General features: G+C 34.6%; 1 protein-coding gene, 1 long non-coding RNA gene and 2 other non-coding genes across 4 annotated transcripts; 3 read left to right on the top strand and 1 right to left on the bottom strand.

Moving 5' to 3' along the window:
• Nucleotides 1-393: 393 nt before the first annotated feature.
• LOC128223054 (E3 ubiquitin-protein ligase Midline-1-like) lies at nt 394-8,387 on the bottom strand. Its single transcript, XM_052932291.1, has 3 exons — nt 8,181-8,387; nt 3,100-4,007; nt 394-2,299 (listed from the first exon to the last, which is right to left on the bottom strand). Exons 2-3 carry the CDS (start codon nt 3,998-4,000, stop codon nt 1,482-1,484), a joined length of 1,719 nt encoding a protein of 572 aa, XP_052788251.1. The 5' UTR covers nt 4,001-4,007; nt 8,181-8,387; the 3' UTR covers nt 394-1,481.
• Nucleotides 8,388-9,615: 1,228 nt separating this feature from the next.
• LOC128224626 (uncharacterized) lies at nt 9,616-11,652 on the top strand. The gene is made up of 3 exons (XR_008259512.1): nt 9,616-9,999; nt 10,325-10,630; nt 10,898-11,652. It is a non-coding gene; the product is annotated as an uncharacterized LOC128224626 (long non-coding RNA).
• A 7,103-nt stretch (nt 11,653-18,755) lies between these two features.
• Nucleotides 18,756-18,827, top strand: Trnam-cau (transfer RNA methionine (anticodon CAU)). The gene has a single exon. It is a non-coding gene; the product is annotated as a tRNA-Met (tRNA).
• Nucleotides 18,828-19,373: 546 nt separating this feature from the next.
• Trnam-cau (transfer RNA methionine (anticodon CAU)) lies at nt 19,374-19,445 on the top strand. The gene has a single exon. It is a non-coding gene; the product is annotated as a tRNA-Met (tRNA).
• Nucleotides 19,446-19,805: the final 360 nt, after the last annotated feature.

The raw sequence follows: 19,805 nt of genomic DNA, 5'->3' as shown, positions 1-19,805 counted from the left end.
GCTTAATGCGCCCAAACCAGAGTTTTCCCAGCACAGTGGCCTATGTGAGGTTGAAGTGTTGCCAAATGCCTACCACCCTGGCATAGTGGCGATACCCATGATTGTTTCACGTGCACGTGTCAATGCCTCGAACATGACCCATAGCAGCCTATTTAGCGATGCATAAGGCAATGTTCACGTGCTTGACGCGCCCAAGCCCATTCGCGACACCCATGATTGTTTCACGTGCACCTGTCACGGCAGGCAACATCGGCTACATAAGCTGCACGTTGCATCCTGTTTACTGCACAGGCATAATCAACTACAAAGGTGTGACGTAACAGCCACAGAACTCTCTAAGTGTTCACTTTAACTGTTGGAAGTCTTTAAGCTATTAAACAACAACCGTTCGAATATTAGTTCTTTATTGTTCAACGTTCTTTCTAAGTACAATAATCAGTATATAATACAGCATGACATTTAAGGTAATCCCACATCCTAACTGCCGTCCATTAAGGACCCAAGGCCGCTTCCATTGCCTTTCCTAACCCACCTGTCTCTAACTATATTTCCAACATGCTTTCATATATACTCATAGCTCTTGACAGGCGTGCCTAACAACCACCCATTTAATTTCTGGTTACATACAAAGAACGTCTTTTTACAGTCATGAACTGTCAAGGTAATTGGACTAATAGCCAGCGGCTATCACGATCTGTCGACAGCTAGGTCTAGGCAATTTACATACAAATCTATCTTTGATAATTATGATGAAATATTTGTTTTTCGTTCCAAATAAACTTTGAAGTCTACTTTTGATTTTTTGTTATTACTTTAAAGTGTTTTATACGTAACTCCGTTACGTGACAACGTGCAGCCTGTTTACTACACAGGCTACATAGGCTAAATCGGTTACATAGGCTAACTTCACAGACATCGAAACAAGAATATATTCTAGTCTACAGTGCGGTAATTTATACAGTGTCCTTACATATGACCATACATTATCAGATGTTTTCTTTGCATAATAAATCTTAAATTTCTAGAGAAATATAAATGATTTTATAAACGTCAAGAAACAGGTAAACATCATTGATGTCGCAGATTTACCTTTTTACATTAGATAGATCTTCTTCTTATTTTTCTTTCAAATAAAAGAATGTTTTTTGTGTATTTTTGAAAGAGATAAATAACATTATTTAATAATTCACGTTTCTTTCTTTCTTAACGTAGTTTTTACGATGATGCGTAACATGACCTTTTCCCGCATGATCGGTGTTCTGATATTTAATGATTAGCTTAAGTAATATGATACTCCCGCCTCTAGAGATTACTTAAACTGTTATACTGCTAGGCATATAGTTGTCTTGCTGCGTTCTTGGTTTACATAATTATGTAGATGTACAAAATTTAATTCCATCAACACCAAACCCTAAAACAATCGGTAACGTACCAACAATCCTACAGATATATTGAACCAATCAAAATAGTTTAAACTAATGTTAAATGACAGCACTAAAGACCTCCAATCCAGCTAGAAGTTTTCTGCTCACTGGACAAAATGATAAATTGTGCGGGTCATTCAGGGACCCAAAATCTTTTAACGATAAGATAACTTTCAGGTTCCTCTCCTTTCCGTTTATCAAAACTATATGACATTGACGGCGAGCTAACACTAGTATTCGTTCCTTTCCGACGTTGATGGATTCAGATGACAATGTTACCAACGGATCATCATATGTGTTCAGTAAACTTCCGTTGAAATCAAGTTGAAGGATACGCATTAAGCCAGACAAGTAAATTGAGGAAGAGCTAACGGTTATATTTCGTGCAAATCCAATCTTTGTTGTAAATGATTGCAACACTTCTCCAGTTATCGTTAATCTTTCTACATAGTAGTCTGCTGGTGCTTCTTCGTCGTGTACGCAGGATACAAAAAGGCTTTTATCATTGTATGCTAGCCCATAGCATGAACCGGATACGCCAATATGTGCACCAGCAATTACTAAATCGTTTGCAATGCTCATAAATTGTACTTTGCATTCATTTGGAAGAGCAACAGCTGCGTGACCGCTAGGGAGAGCACACATCTGCCAAGGGCGTCCAAGCAGTTCAATGCGTGACAATACTTTGTTGTCGTTAATATCTACAAGTGTTACGCATGCATTTAAATTGTCGGCCAGAAGACATTTTCCTGGTTCCACAAGAGCGGAACGTGTTATCAAGGATCGGCTTGTGTCTTCTGTGCAGGAAATGTCCAGCTCGGTATCTTTTGTCCATTCCACAGTAGATAGATCGATGTCTGTCTCTGATGTTATTCCTGCAATGAAAGAAGCGTAGACAATTTAAGTAAAAGTAAGAACAATTCACGAGTAAATGAAATTGAAAGATCGTTATATAGTTAGAGGCTTTCTTACAGAAATTCAATCAGCATTCGCCAAACGACCCCATTTGACAGAGATCTACTAATGCGTATTGAAACACTAATGAATATTATTGTCCCAGTTCTGCGTGTTATAAGAATTGTTTCGTATTAGATATATTCAAAATGCAGGGGTCATACTACAGAAGAATCTTAGGTTAAAATGTTACCCTTTCCTTGAATTCTACAATATCCTTAACTGTTTTATTTTACTGAAAGAAAGTGTTATGCTTTGTGTATATACATATTCTGCTATTAAAATATGGACACTTAAAATGAAATCTTCATTTTAAAGATTTTTTTTAATATAACAATTCAAAATATTTGATTGTGCCTCATAAGCAGACAAAAAGTACAGTCAATCCCCGTTGACTCAACTCCCTGAAGATCGGTGAAAATACCTCGAGCGTCGGAAATTTCGTGCCAAGCGGGAATGCTTACATTCAGTATAAAGAAATCGGTTTTGAGCCAACAAGGAATTGTTAGAGCCAACGAGGTTCGACTATACTATTTGGATTATTTTTCAACGTTATCTCTAATTCGAATTTTATACATTGTTTCATGTTAAAATCCAATCTCTTGTTTATATTCAGTTTTTGATAATTATATGAACGCCACTACATGACTCATTTTCGCAGACGACGTCTCAATTATCAATTTCAAATGCAGATTGCTATTGAAACTTCTAAGACCCAAACCTTCATTGGAGAAGTCGACACGTCCTAAGATGTCTGAAGAGTTGATCAGAGATTTAGTGAGTTCGTCTGTCAAAAATGTGCAACGAACTGACGTGTCCAAAATTATCTCTGCGTTGATCTTATTTAATCCTCCTTGCAACTTCACAAGCTGCTTCTTGGCCATTTTTGCATGAATGAAGTGCTGAGGTAACTGATTTTGTGTCGTCTGCATGCCTGTTGTCGTTTCCGCTAGAGTCTGTTTTAAGCCTGTTATCCCAACTCTCAACTTTGAAAGTATCTCTTTTTGTTTGATCTCATTTTCTTTCATATCTTTCAGCAACATATTTTCTTTTGTATCTAGAACAAGATTTATCTCTGCCCTGAAATTCCTCAGTTTCTGTATTTCTTCTTTTGTATTTTCTGTTACGAACGCTTCGGAATCGTTTACTTCGTTGTTCAAAGCGGAAAGCACAGTTTCCATGTGTGCAATGTTTTCGTTTAGTGTGTTATACTCCTCGGACTCTTTGTATTGTTTTGCTGTCTCTAACAAATACTCAACCTTACAATTTCGGTGGTGTAACACAATGCAGACTGAGCATCCAAAGTCATCATGGGTTGGACAATAATACTTTATCATTTCACTTCTGTGTTCAAGACACGGTTCGGTAGGCAGAAAATCAGCTTTGTCTTTGTTCATATAAAAAGAAGGCATTTTATCTTTCGTTAGAAATACATGATTTCTTGACATGGCGAACCTCTTGTGGGCAGATATGCAAGGATCACACATAAACTCCTTGCAAATTTTGCAGAAACCGTTAGCGTTTAGTTCCCTCCCGTCCTGCAGGCACGGTTGACAATGTAAAACAGACTCATTTGAGGCATTCTCATTGGCATTGTCTGATTTTCGTCCACCAGCCTCCATGATTCACCTGTAAAAAATGTGTTCATTCATTATACACAGAGGACTAAAGATACAGGCCAAAAAGCAATACATTTAAAAATGAGGATGGGGATCGTAGCATTCTCGACTTTCCAACAGACCATAATCCTTTGCGGCCGCGTGACTTCCGGTTTATTTCCGGGTTATAACGAAGTATAATAACAGCGATAATACGGACTAATTATCATTCCAGGTTTGTTATAATTTATTTATTTTGATTAGATTTGTCATTTTAATGAGTTTATATTACATTATTTTGATATTATTTGAATGTCATGAGTTATAAATCGCTTGACTGTTTACCTGGACAGTTAGTTCTGGTGGGTGGGGTAGATGGTTCAGAAAAGACTGCGGTTACTATTCTTATTGGAGTATTATTAACAACAAATAATTATCATCTATTCTTAAACATTTGTTTTCAAAATTAACAGAAATAATATATTAGTCTGTTTTACTATCTGACTGTCATAATCTATAATGAGGAATCTATACATTACCAGATATAACTACTGTATGTAATAGTCTTATGAATGAACATATAGAAATCATCATCAATATAGATTATGATATTTATACTGCTCGGTGTATTTTATTACTATGTAATAAACATTTTACTTAGAAAGAGTAATTATGTCATGCTGTCACCTGTGTAGTCTTCTTAATGATTTGTTACTAGTTAGTTATGTTTAAATATTATGATGGCCACCCAAATAGTCGCATACACACAGGCTTGGAATTAAATCGGGGTCCAGATTGTCTTAAAACCCATCCATAAATAAGTCTGAGAGTAACTTACCATTTTTATAAAAAATATACTTTTTATATTCCATTCCTTTCTTTACAGATATGATTCAAATATGCTGATGTTATCTTCTGAGATCATTACTATCAATGAAGAACCTCACTACAATTGGTTGGGCTGCTAGATTAGTAGAAACGTGATGGACATCTAGTGCCTGTTGAAACACTATTGTTGGTAGGGCATCTATTGCTTACTGGACACTATATTGGATGGGCCATACGTGTTGGTTGAACAATTATAAATGGTTGGACCGGAAGTGTGGGTTGGACCGGAAGTGTTGTTTGGACTGCTTGTTTGACAGAATGTGTGATGGACAACTAGTGTTATTTGAATCACTGTTGGATATACAGCTTTTGTTTATCGGATAGCTATACTCAGTTGATTTACATGTTTTAATAGATGGACAAGAAGTGTTGGTTTGACCACAAGTGTTGATTGGACTGTATTTAATGGATGGATATCTAGTTGAGCTGATTTGAACGCAATGAAGTGATGATTGAACCGCTACTGTAGGTTGTCAGGTCATATTGGTTGGATTCCCATTGCTAGTACTTGTTGGATCTCTTTTGTTGTTTGAACTGTTGTTTTTTGACTGTTATTATTGATATTCATACATGTATAATATGATAAGTGCTTAGTATTTAACACTTATAACTATTATTATTATCATATGAGATATTATTATTCAATAATCATATGAATTAAATATTTTTTATGTCCTTGTACTTACATTTAAAATGTGCATCATAATGTTTTATTATATGAACAACTCTTTTTATAGATATTTAAATAAATATTAATTCTGTACAACCATTTTTGTTTGTTTTGCTATAATTTGTATGATAGTATCAGATATTTTCTACAGATATGATAAATTTGTCATAAACAAATAAAAAAAATCAGAGCTCATGGTGTTCATAATATGATGATTCTAATCAAAATGAATAAGTTGAATTGCATCATTGAATGATTGATTCTTCATTAAATATGATGAGATCTCCTTCCAACTGATCTTAAGGGACCTGCACCTTTAAAACTGCAATCTCACAGATTAACTGATTTTGGTATCATTGCTTTCAATTCAGTCAGTCATATAAAATGATTCACAATAGAACAGATCTCAGTTGTTTGAAACACTGTCAAAAGACTCCATTTTTTTAAAGCGTTAGTAACGCTTCTAACCATAAATATCAATTTTCAAACAAAGATATGTAAAAATGATTTCTGATCTTCTATCAGCAATCTTATATCACTGTTTTTCAGACATTTTTTTTGTCAAAACAGTCAAGATATGTAAAAATGTTTCCTGATCTTCTATCAGCAATCTTATATCACTGGTTTTCAGACATTTTTTGTCAAAACGGTCAGTCTGTGAGAATGCAGCTTTAAACTTGAGCACTATACTTACAATGATGAACAATCTTAGTTATGGAAATTTGAATACATAGCAGCAGATGTATTTAATCATTCAAGTGTTGAAATATTATGTATGATCTTGCTGGACATGAGCCTACTGTTTCTGAAAATTTGCATGTGTACCAAGTTTCATTTAAATCTCATGGCTGTTTGAAATGGGGCCAAGAAAATATTCGGCCGACTGTACGCTAACGACACCTGGCCTTATTGACCATAAAATTACTAAAGTAACATGATAGGAAAAAGCTCGAACCAAGGGCTGCCGGTATACTAGCACAGCGCTCCTACAAACTTAATATTAACCATGGGAGTTATTGGAATAAGAAGATCATAGACAATCATATTAATAAAAACGTTTTTTATACAATTTAATAATAACATTAAACATTATATAATTCAAAAACAATAAATTGTCCTTGGTATGCAATAATTCCTTTAAAGGTTCATTTGCCAATGGTTAAAAACCCCATCTTTCTTCTTTTTGAAAAATCTCTTGTTCGACTGTTATCGGCTATGAAGTGTTGTTTCACATCCTCTGTCATAATTTTAAGTTCTAAACGTCTACTTTTTGTATCAAACATTTAAATCTATGTCACTTGTATGCATTTCTTTAGTCCTTGCAGTCAAGGAAAGTTTTCATTCATATTGACACACTTCATTTACTTTATCTCTGTTCTTGAACCGAATCCAGTCTCTTGTGTTTTGAACAAAAATATCTTGTAAAACCACTGATATAGCAGGTGCTATCAGATTAATGGTATCAACTGCCTACTCCTGTTGAGCATCAACTTGGCTGACTCAAACATCCGGAATGGACATCTCTGAAATTAAATAAAATAGTTTTATCACCATCCAAGTTAGCCAGAAAAATAAAAATATAAAACACTCTAAAGAGGCTGTTAATGCTGCACTCTTACAGATTTACCGTTTTGACAACTTTTTGTTTATTTGTTGTCTTGGAATGAGGCAATTTACCAGTGAGATAAGCCTGCTGACAATCAGATCACCGATTTTCATATCTCCATTTGAAAATTATAATTTTATGGCTAAATTTAAAAACGTTACTAACGGTTTAAGAAAAATGCATTAAAATATTTTTTTTAAATATGACAATCTGTGATCCGATGTTTTGTCACCAGTCTTATATTACTGGTTTTCTTGCACGTTTGCATAAATTGGCTCGTTCGAAGACAATAAATAAAACAGTTGTCAAAATGTTTAATCTGTGAGAATGCAGCTTTAATATCAGTCAGATATTTAAATAGTTACAATTTACTAGTACATTATTTATAAGCTGCTATTCTATGACCTGAATATTTGTTAATATACAGCACAGCAGTCAGTATTTAAATGCCCTTCTTAATCACATTATGCTTTAAGCTTCATTTACTTGACTGCTTTAAAGTTGCATATTTTAACAATTTCACACTATTTGCAAAATATTATTAATTTAAATTAATAACAAACTCAACAAACCACAATTTAATGCATATTTCATAACAATCAATATGTATTTGAAGTCTTTGAGACCTACTATGAGACTTTTGTTATTTTACCCCACCCCCTTAAATGTGTACTGAAGTTGGGTATAAACGTCAAAAACTTCATTGACAAAAACAAACCGGTAGAAATTCATAGAAAAATGTATAAACTGACGCTCCTAACAGGTTTTACTCACCTATCAATCTATTTTGCCAATTATGCTCTTCCTTTCACTCGTATCGATAAGTAGGAAATTGAATGCGGAAATAAACCGGAAGTCACCTTTGTCGCAAAGCATTCTGGTCTTCTGGAATAAGGCGAATTGTATCGCTTAGCTGTTCCGAACACTCCATGCGCCCATGGTGATTGGAATGGATTCCAATTCTAAAGACAAACCTTGAAGTGTAAAATAAACTGTAGCTTAGATTTTAGCAATATCAAGCAGGAAGTAAATTTGTTTACCTCTTTTCAATCTGCAAACAGGTCATGTATATCAGATAGCTCACTTGTACACTTCCACTCAGTTTACAAATGTTTACACACTTTTCACGTAATAAACATTTTCATTAATTATATTGAGTTGTAATTTTGGCTTCAACAACTAGAAACTACGCACATAGACATGACAAACATGCAAACGTCGCGTGTTCGTACTATGAACGATTTCATTGGTCGATATAAAGGCTACCAGACAAATCGCCCTTTACCAAATCGGCCCTTATTTAAAACGCTTACCTTTTCGGCCCCTTACCAAATCGGCCCCATGCTGTAGACGTCTCGGCCTCTGATTACGGAGACGTTTCGGCCCTTATTTTTATTTTTCTAAATATAAAAAAAACAAAACATACATTCAGTTATTCACATAAACCTATACTGTATATATGCATACAAAGGTTTTGATAAAAAAAATAGATTTAAAAGAAAATATCTTTATACTTGAACACAAATATACACCTGAACAAGGACATTTATTAATGAGATTTTTAAAAAAATTCTTTAGACTTCAAAAAAATCTTGAAATAATTTTTGAATAATATACATAAGCATGTTGCTAATATTTACAAGAGGTATAATGATATGTGTTTAATATCAAGTCCGCTGTCTAAAACTGTATCAAGCACCAATCGCCCGCCGTAGATAGCACCAACATTTCTCAAAAACTCCTAAGTTAACTCTTTCCTTGCTTTGAAGTAATCTTCTATGGAGATGCCTTTTCAGAGGGATAATAATTAATGAAAAAAAAACGAAATCTGATAGTTATAAGATGTTATTGTTTTCGAGACATACGGTTATATGGCGAATTGTCACATTCCACACAGGTGTCAGGCGTTGGAATTTGTGACACTATACAAGCTTACAAGTTTATTCATCTACACACAGGTCACCAAAAAAATAAAAGTACACAGCAACTAAAGGTCATTATTATGTATGCATTTTTATATTTAAAATTAAAAGGGTACCTACTTCTTCTAACTAAATTATATTTTTTCTTTATATTCAAAAGAATAAATAAAATTAAGGGGCAGTAATGTCTCTGTTGAAAATCAGTAAGAGGCCGAAACGTCTCGAGTCAATTTAATTAAGGGGGCGAAATGGCAGAGCCGAAACATCATAGGGGCCGATTTGGTTGTAGGCCGATTTGGTAAGGGGCCGATTTGTCTCGCTCCCGATATAAACATCGTTGCTTTCGTAGCAACTCGATATTTTCCGGAGAGTGCAGCACAATCGTAACAAATCGGTCATCTCCGGCAAGCTTCCAGATAGACCTCGTAAATAGTAGTGAGGATACTCGTAAATATGATAAGGCCCCGGCAATTAAACCCATTTTCAATCCGCGTAGAGAAAGCCCATTGTACTGTTATATACAACAAGGAAATGGATTGCGTTGATACATTATATGTGATTGTTTCAGAGAAGATATTAATTGACCTTACGACAGCGGCTACTAAGCCACGCCCCCTGATATCAAGGGAGCGAACACTGTCTATGTCCGTCAAACAAACAAGGAAGCAATGGCGTTGTTTCACCGACATTCCTGACGGTTTGGGGCCAAATTATCATAAATGTGACATTTCACTGCGAAAACAACAGTAGGCAAAGGAATTTGTTACTGGCTGCTACATCGGAAAGCTCGATATATCTTTAGAAGACGATGATATCTAACATTTACGGGCTGAAATCTATCGAAGTCAGAGAAATCGGATAGCCACCATGTTGTCAACATTGATATCGATACAAAGGAAAAGCGTGTGTGTGACGCATACTGTAAATGCAAACTAGGGTAAGTTTAACTTTTAATAACGCCGGTCATTCTTACAGGATTGTTGAAACAAAGACTAAATCATCACACAATATGAGTATATCATGAATGGCCCGAATGGGGAACCCGGAAGTGACATAAAATGACAGTTACATGCCAGCTATATATAACCTTATATTTTATAGTATGAGCAGGTATGTTTTTTTAAGTTAATTCATAACAAGTTTCAGTTCTCAGCGACTATAAACAATAGTGTAATAGTTGACAGGTGACAGTTGTGGGTGATACCAATCTGTAACTTTTGCATTGCTTAAACATTCATATGCTTTAATTCTTGTTCTTACAGAAATTTCACACACTCTGCCTGTTAAGGTAAACCTGGGAGGAAAAGTGCCCCCGGTGTGGGGCTTAAACTCACGACCACCATAATACTAGCACGGCGCTCTAACCAACTACGCTGACCGGGCAGCTGGTTGTAACCAACGCTGCCACCATCAAAGTATTCTGATTGATGGATATAAGGAAGTCCCGTTGTTATTGTCTTCAACAAGCCTACCGCCACAGCCTGGCACAGTATAAGACCAGAAACCGCCCCCCCCCCATGATATTTGCCAGTCCGGGCAATGTAAACCGCAAGAGAAAACCAGTGATGGTAAGTTTTACAAATAATCGGTAGGACCTGTTTTAAAGCTTTTTATAACATTTAGTTTTACTTTGCTGTACAAAAGTTATGGACTATTTGTCCAGAAAAAAGACAACAACCACAAAGCATACAGTTAGCTATTTTCTTGTCAATATTTCATTATTATATACATGTAGAAAGCAAACATCAAATGCAGTAGCATTTACAGCCAGAATTAAAATATTTAACAAGACATGTAACTGATTTATTTTAATAGTGGCATCTTATTTATTTCAGGAAAGTGTGGTCTTTTGAAGAGAGTCCTTGAAGTCGTTCAGCATGTTGTGTTGTTGGATTCATGGAAGGATGTACCTATGGTGTTAGCTTCAGTCCTGGAATATAACACCAGTTGTTTCATATTTAATATCAGATTAATACATTGTTGTGTTGAAAACATTACTTAAACTTTGACATTTCTTTGGTGCTTATACATGATATTGTAGGTGTACATCTCTTTATTGCAATGGCAAATATATTTTAAAATATATCGCATAAGCAGAAGTAATTTTTCTCTATTAAAGCTGCACTTTCACAGATTGATCGCTTTGACAACTTATAAAAGATATGATTGCATTTATCATATTTTGGCTCAGAGGTTTGCTTTGTGGTTATATATAAGAACTTAATTGAAAGAATGACAAAATTAGCCCCATTCTCAAACAAAAAAGTGTCAAAACAGAAATCTGTGAGAGTGCAACTTTACGAATGGGATAAACTTTCATTAAAGATAATAGATTTACGTAATTGGCACCAAATATAAGAATAACATTGAAATCATGTACATGTTTGACTTGTTCATTATTCATAATAAGAGACTACAGTGAGTCTTTACAGCACATGCTTGGCAGAATCAAGTGAACTCAATAATTGATTTAAATGATTTATATGAAAATAAGAAATCTATGAAATTGTGTCGAAATGACTGCTACAATAGCCATTGTTTACATGAAATAAATTGATTTATACAGCAAATAAAACCTTGACGATTCAGACCGTTCTGTTCTAGTTTTTTTTAGGGTGGTTCAGATATTAATCCGATTTTTGGAGGAGGTCTAGCTGATGTGAGCCGGTCCCGGTGTAAGCTTGTCAAATACACCAAACAGTACAGTAGCTGCTTGAGGGTCAGGGTTTACTTGACTGGGTTTCCCGTCGACAAAGTGCTGATATGAAAATAAGAAATCTATGAAATTGTGTCGAAACGACAGCTACAATAGCCATTGTTTACATAGTAACCAAACAAGTAGATGAGATTCGGAAGCATGCGCTGGTTCGGACAAAAATTTAGTTGTACAATATTTCCTAATTTACTTTGAAAGCGAAGCAGTTTATAAGCTTATATTAAGGTATCAACTAAAAAAGCTCTATCTTGAATGAAATCAATCGTGTCCATGTTGAACCTGATCTTAAATGGCCATTTCTGCCGATTTGACAACGCAAGCGAAAGCATAAATGTACGATGTTTAAAGTTTAAAAATAGTAACACTAATTTAGGTCACGGACAACTTCAGTATTAAACAAATTTAAAGCGGATTGATTTGCCCCCCTTATAAGCAACTAACTAGTTATTTCAGAAACATACTTTTTTACAGACGTATAGATCTTTCGCCTTTGAACGATCTTTCAAAATTTCGAAGTTCAACTGTTGGTGATGTCTTCCACAGAGTCTGATCCAGCAATTGCATTTTTCTCGCTTGTTTCGGAAATGGAACGAATTCCACGCCGTTCTGGCTACCTTGTATCCGAATTACAAGTGTCATTACAACACCTTTTTACCATAATACTTAAAAAGGCGAGGAAATGTCAATGCATGTATATGACGGAATCTGGTCAGTTTGACGGACAAAATGGCGGATAACAACACGGCTTATCAGCGCTGTATTCTGATTGGCTGATAGGACCTGTCAATCAAATCCTGTCGTAAGGTCAATTGTAACATCAAGATATGTTCGGATTTTAATGCTTAGATGTTTTTTCTTATACCTGTATATAGCGGTTCAGGCTGCACGCTGCACGTTTTTGGTGTACCGAGTCCAGTGGGGCTGGGTGGGGGCGGGGCGGGCACTAGCCACCAAGTTAGTTTAAAGGGTAGTGTATCAGACAAAGTGTGTGAAATAAACTTTACTGACAATTCTATTTGATAATGATCGAGGTGTCCCGAATGTGGGAAATTAATTAACCTTAATAGCAGCAATAATTTCTAATAACTCGTTTTTATTCATGTAATAATATGGTAAAGTGCACCGGCTTCCTCACTCAGGCTTTTACTTCATGGAGTCATAAATAAATTTCATTGCGACTATTTTATCCAATAATTGTTAACCAATTATTATTTAATACTTATACGAAAATTGATAATCACCAAATGAATCATGTTTGATAATGTTTGATTGGATGGTCAAATGTAATAACCAACAAATAAATCAGCCCAGCTGTTGTTGATTTTCTAGAGTCTGAAGATTGTGCTAGTACACAATCGGCGCTCTGCTTAATTTTTGCACTGATGCTTTATTCGTTTTAAATATATAATATAAAAATTACCACGCAAACAATGTCAAAACATCAAAACAAGCCTGAGATCAAGCGTTGGATATATTCCACTTTAATAGTATTAAATAATGAAAGATAAGTAAAATTGTATTTTTTCGTTCGAACTCTTTTCTGCGTAGTAAAAATAAATACGTATAGATTTGTGATAATTCATGGCTGTCATGGATATGCGCGCAGTGATTCATTTCTACACAGATACTTACATAAAACATAAAAAAACGTTAATTTATCAATGAAACTTGAAAAGGCACAATCATATTCTCATTCTTAGAACAGACAATTTTCGATAATCTAAAAATAGGTTCATCTACATTAACTGACCGATATTCTTATAATAGTTTCTACATACATTAACTGACCACATGTCTGTCCTCACCGCGGGAAAACGACCATCTGATAAGCTCTCCATTTTGAAATGAATTATTGCTAAAGTGTTCGTTGAATCAAATCATTTTCCTTTATCAATTAAAAAGTGTTGGTTCATAAATCTTGCCTTATGTATGATATCTAATCAAAGCACCAAAAACCCTTTAGACGCGATTGAAAGTGGCATGCATTATACATGGGGATGGGGGATACGTCGACTGAAGTGATAAGCTGTGGATTTTGAATGGAAATATAGCTGAAGTTGTTTGTGAAAATTGATTGTCCTGAAACAAAACGTGTACATGTATGTTCATAAAAGGAAATGATGTATTATACTTTCCTATCGTATGATATCTAATCAAAGCAACGAAAAACCCTTATAAACGATTGAAAGGGGCATGCATTGTAACATTACATACATAGAGATAGGGGGTTTCGACGATTGAAGTGACATTTACAAAAACAAAAAAAACACATGACGCCATAAAATAGATATAGATATGTTTGTTTTATCGCCCAATCTGGGCACAAGCGCTCTAATGACCTTTCACTTTTATCTATATGCCCTTCACCCATCCCCATTGTTCAAATACAATTTGCAACTCTAATAAATATCTGTCAGCAGATAGTCTTTTAACGTATTCGCGCTTTGATATACTTGCACTGATGCAGATCTATTCCTGTTCCAATTCTGTAGAACAATGTTTGCATTTCGTTTTGTGTGCTTCAATTTTTAAAACTGATATCATTCTTAGTATCATTCTTAGTATAAACTCCCAATTCCACCTTACAAAAGAGAAAGTATACACACAGACCATCGACTTAACTTCCCTTGTTAATAATGTTAGTCATTTAAACAACGCCTTGGGCAATATTTTTTATCAATAATTAAAATGAATGAACAATTCATCAACAAACAGTGAAAAAATGATACACAGAATGGCGCAGTGGAAGCGTGCTAGGCCCATAACATAGAGGTCCGTGGATCGAAACCACGCTCTGCTAGATTTTTGCACTGATGCTTTATATGTTCTTAAAATATAAGTGGATACAAAAACACCGAATGCCAAAAAAACAAACAAGTATGTGTTTAAAACTTTGATTATATTCCACTTAAACATTAAATAGCAATGAAAGGATTACAAGAAATTAATGAACACATATAAAAGAAAGAAAACCACACTAATAATAATAATAATAATAATAATAATAATAATAACAACTTTATTTAACGAAGGTTACATACTAAGTGTACAATCATTACAGACATTCTACTTATTTCCAGCATGGCCTTCACACAAACAGTATTACAAAAACACATATACTAAGTTACATATTAAGCAACATACAAAACATACAATCACACTATCACTTTCATACATTTCTTCGACAAACACAACTCAGTTTAATAAGATTATTATAGATTACAATAATTTCATATTGTAAATAATGTAGATAAATATTCAGTAAAACCACGTGCAATCAATATATTTTCAACATTTACATATTTGGTAGTATCAATTACAAGTTGTTGCAAGAATGTCATATACGTACATTAACACAATTCATGTAAACAATGAACTATTTATTATAATGTGAATTAAATAAAGTGTCAAGATTTTTTTTTCATGTGATAAAATGATAAAAAGTAGCCTTTTAATGCATGTTTAAAGGCTGGTAGCTTATCTTGACATTTGATGTATGTAGGAAGAGAATTCCAAATTTTCATTGCTTTATAGGCAAATGTATTTTTGATATAGTTTGTTCTTGGTTTTACAACAAAAAGATCCTTGTTTTCTGAAGAACGCAAGCTAAAGTGCTCATTTTTGGCAAATATTAACAATTCTGTGAAGTACGAAGGAGTCAAACAGTACATGCTTTTGAAAACAAGTAATGAAAGATGATAATAGCACCTGTCTTCAAAAGATAGCAACCCTGACTGTTTGAATATGTTTCCACAGTGGCTAGTTCCCGCCTTCATTATTAGCTTATTGGCTCTTTTCTGAATATTAGTGATTTTCGTGGTATCTGAGGAATGTGTAAGTCCCCAGACACTACAACAGTACTCCATGTTTGACATGATATATGCATTATAATACAATAATTTCATCTCGTCTGTTAGATAATATGCTATTCTTCTTAGAAGTGCCAATTTTGAATTAAGCTTAACATGTGTATGCCATGACAATGTCTGATCAACATGCATCCGGAAGACCTTTTGCCATTTCACGTTTTCTACTGACAATCCATCTATTGATAGTTCAAGTTGCAATGCATGTTTTGCCTTATAATTAGTACATAGAATCATACATTTCGTTTTTGATTGATGGATTGACATCTTATTTGTCTAACACCAACAGTTCACGCTAATAAGACTTTTTTGTAGATCTGATGGAATGCTCAATATACTTAGACCTTTCTGTGAAGTGATAAAGTTTAAGTTTGTGTAAGAGTATTTCATGGTCAACTAAGTCAAATGCTGTTCGGAGATCGAGATAAATGGCCCCTACATAATCACCACTGTCTATACCCTTCAACCAAGTATCTATAAGATGGGTTAATGCAGTCTGACATGAGTGATTTGGACGGAAACCCGACTGATTTTTATGTATAATATCTGTTCTCTTAAAAAAACGTTAGGTCCATTATATACGTTAACAAATCTAACTGCGTATGAGTATTCCTTCGGTGATGAACAGATCAGGCCAAATGTTCCACATATTGCTCTATTTTATCAGCTGCACTTATTTAGAGCAGTTCTGTTATAGTTTGGTAAAACAATGTTTGCATTTCGTTTCGTTGGCTGAAATTTGAGAGAAGGTAGTATCAACGCACAATACACGTAAACGGAAAGTAAGGCACAGAGGAGGGTCTTTCGTGCCCTTGTAAATATTTTTATCCATTTAAAACTTTAATACTCTGGCCCAAATATTGCAATTTCGTTTATGCTTTTCGAATATTGAGTTTACCAGTGAAATAACAACTCAACAGCATTGCAAATTAAGGAGAGAAAATATCAACTTTCAGAACTACTTAAATCCATGGTAGTTACTTCCCCTTGATCGAAACAGAACACTTCAGTTTGTACCAGAAAATGTTGGCAAATAACATATTTAAATTTAAAGGAATGATACAAAAGTTATGAAAAAGATATATTTGAAAATTAACAACTTACCGTATTAGAAAAATGGTTATCCCATTTTTCAAACTTTCTCTTGATCTTGAAGCTGAATATTCGAACATTTGCTTTCATACCAAACAACTGTTCGAACATAAAAATAATGTTATATCATCGTTCAAATGTATAATAAACTTTTTGTCGTTGTCATACGTAATACGAGCTTACCGAAAATTGACACAACAGTTTACAGATTTACTGAATTTTTGTTTACCCCACCCACGCCTTAACGTTTTTCAACAAACTAGCGTGGTCATCATCATTACCTAGTAATCGACCTGTCTTCAAGCAAAACAGACTGGCCTCTGACAGTAAGGTAACTGAATGACACACTCTAAAACTAAGAAATATGTTTTATAACCGAACATTACATGTATTTGCGTACGACCACTTTCGGTAGTGTAAAAGTAAGATCCAGTACGTTTAAGGTAAATGTTTAAAACGAAATACCGCTCAATTTTACCACCTGCACTTATTTTGAGCAGTCCTGCTATAGTTAGGTCAAACAATGTTTGACGTTTTTGCTATCTTTTATTATTTTATAATATTCAAGTGGAATATAATATAATCACACTTAAACACAGACTTAGTTTTTTGTTTATGTTTCCGACATTGTTTGCGTGTTAATTTATATATTTATTATAAAGAACGTTTAAAGCATTAAAGCAAAAATCTAGCAGAGCGTGGTTTCGATCCATGGACGTCTGGGCTATGGGCCCAGTACGCTTCCAATGCGCCTCTCTGCTCCTACTATTACAGCTTGTATACAAAACACCTATTTGCATACCCTTGAAATAAATTATGAAATCGAGGCCCTGGGCCCAAAATTGTAGATTGCATCAGAAATGTCTTTCAATATATAAATATTATTTTATATACCCCGGTACACAACAGTGAAAGAATGACACACAGAATGGCGCAGTAAAAGCGTGCTAGGCCCATAACACAGAGGTCCGTGGATTGAAACCACGCTCTGCTATGTTTTGCACCGATGCCTTTTACAATTTAAATATATAAATGAATACACAGCATTTAAAGAATCAAAGAAGACTGTGATCAAACAGCTCTGTCTGCTCTACCATCGAATTCAATTACCCGTAACCCTTTATATACCTTAGGGCTTGAGGTCTTTGAAATCTTAAATCTATCAAACACCAAAATCTACATAAACCCAAATATTTTAAGATATCTTTAATCAGTTGAAAGGCTCTTTTAATAATATATTGCTATCATTTTATAAGTATTGCTACCAAAAATCATTTGTTGCTGTTGTCAATTGTTATAAATTGTTCTGAAGTTATCCATCATTTTGAGGGGAATATTGAAGAATAGTGGTGATGGTCATACACCGTCTTTCTTTAATTCTTGACCGTGTTTGCGCGTTTATTTATACATCTAGACCAGTAAAGCATCAGCGCAGAGCGTGAAAATCCTATTAAATGGACCGATGCTTTTTATGATCTAGGTATATAAATGAGCATGCAAATAATATCAATAATCAAAGATTGCGTTTAATCAGCACAGTTATTTTTGCATTACCAGCAACAGTTGCGTACACTACATTGTTGTTCCTATTTGGGTCTATCTCTACCTACAGTTACTAAGCATACAATGTCAGCACCTACCACTGTAACTGTGTATGCATGTTAATTGTATATACCAGACCGTAACACCGTGACAATAACCACAAGTGTTTGTATATGAATTTGAAACATTCAAAAATAACCATTAACCCTTGTTATTTAATTTTGATAATTAATATTCATATTCAAGATGCCCGGTAAAATCTTTTCTGATATTTGGATGCAATTTCTTGTCCAGTGGGTTTAAGCAGAATTAGTCCCTTTAAAAAGTATTTATCCCTGAGTATTAACTCACAATACATAAACACAAATAAAACGCAATACACAGAAATTCGTATGCCCTGGGCCAAATATTGCAATACATGACACCAGCAATTCAAATTGATAAACAAATCAATAACGAACATCGTGTAGAATAGCTAGCAGAGTTGCGCAGTGGAAGCGTGCTGGGCCCATAACCCAGAGGTCCGTGGATCGAAACCACGCTCTGCTAAATTTTTGCACCACTGCTTGTTATGGTACAGATATATAAATGAGCATTCAAGCAATATAAGGAGTCAAAGCTAGATTGTGTTTAATCGGCATAATTATTACTAAAATAATGACCTTGATAGACATATCTTTATATGATTACATTTTTCAGAGAAAAGAAAATTATGCAGCCCAAACTACACAGATATCTAGATTTTAAAGACCCAAAACACCATAGTCATGCGATAAAACTACAGCCGATCCCGTTTGCTCGAACTCGCTTGGCTCGAAAACCTCGTTGGCTCGAACTAGACGAGAGGACCGATTTCTTTATAATGAACGTAAACATTCCCGCTTGGCTCGAATTTTCCGAGGCTCTGTTTATTTTCGCCAGTCCCTGGGAGTTCGAGAAAACGGGGTTCGACTGTACACGAATATGAACTGCATAATTTTTATGAATATCACAGATAAAGCAAGTTGAGAAATAAAGTTATTTTTCATAAAAGAAAGAAATATATTGCATCTTGTATTTAAATGATTCATATAATGGTCAGCAAACTGTAGGACGAGCAGAGTGGCGCAGTGGAAGCGTGCTGGGCCCATAACCCAGAGGTCCGTGGATCGAAACCACGCTCTGCTAGAGTTTTTGCACCGATGCTTATACTCATATTTTGTCAAGAAAATGTTTTATAACATGTTAACGACATTAAGCATTTCTGTCTGTCTGTCTGTAAATTGTGTCTTATAAATTAAAAAAGAGCCACGATACTACGGCCTCAATTTTTTCGAAACTTCTTAAGGTTAAAAGGCTTAAGGAGTTTAATTCTTTAAGCCAAAATACATGCTTAACTTTGATTAAATGGTTCATTGTAATTATTATGACGATAAATCCTATCTTTACGAAGTAATTAACTAAATATACAATAATTTTAAGAAAAACAAAAACTGTGAACTTAGCTTAATCCTGTTATAAGGGACTTAAGAATTTTCGAGAAATCGG

The sequence above is a fragment of the Mya arenaria genome, chromosome 17 (assembly GCF_026914265.1).
Source record: "Mya arenaria isolate MELC-2E11 chromosome 17, ASM2691426v1".
Lineage (NCBI taxonomy): Eukaryota > Metazoa > Mollusca > Bivalvia > Myida > Myidae > Mya > Mya arenaria.
This window is presented reverse-complemented; position numbering and strand designations above follow the sequence as displayed.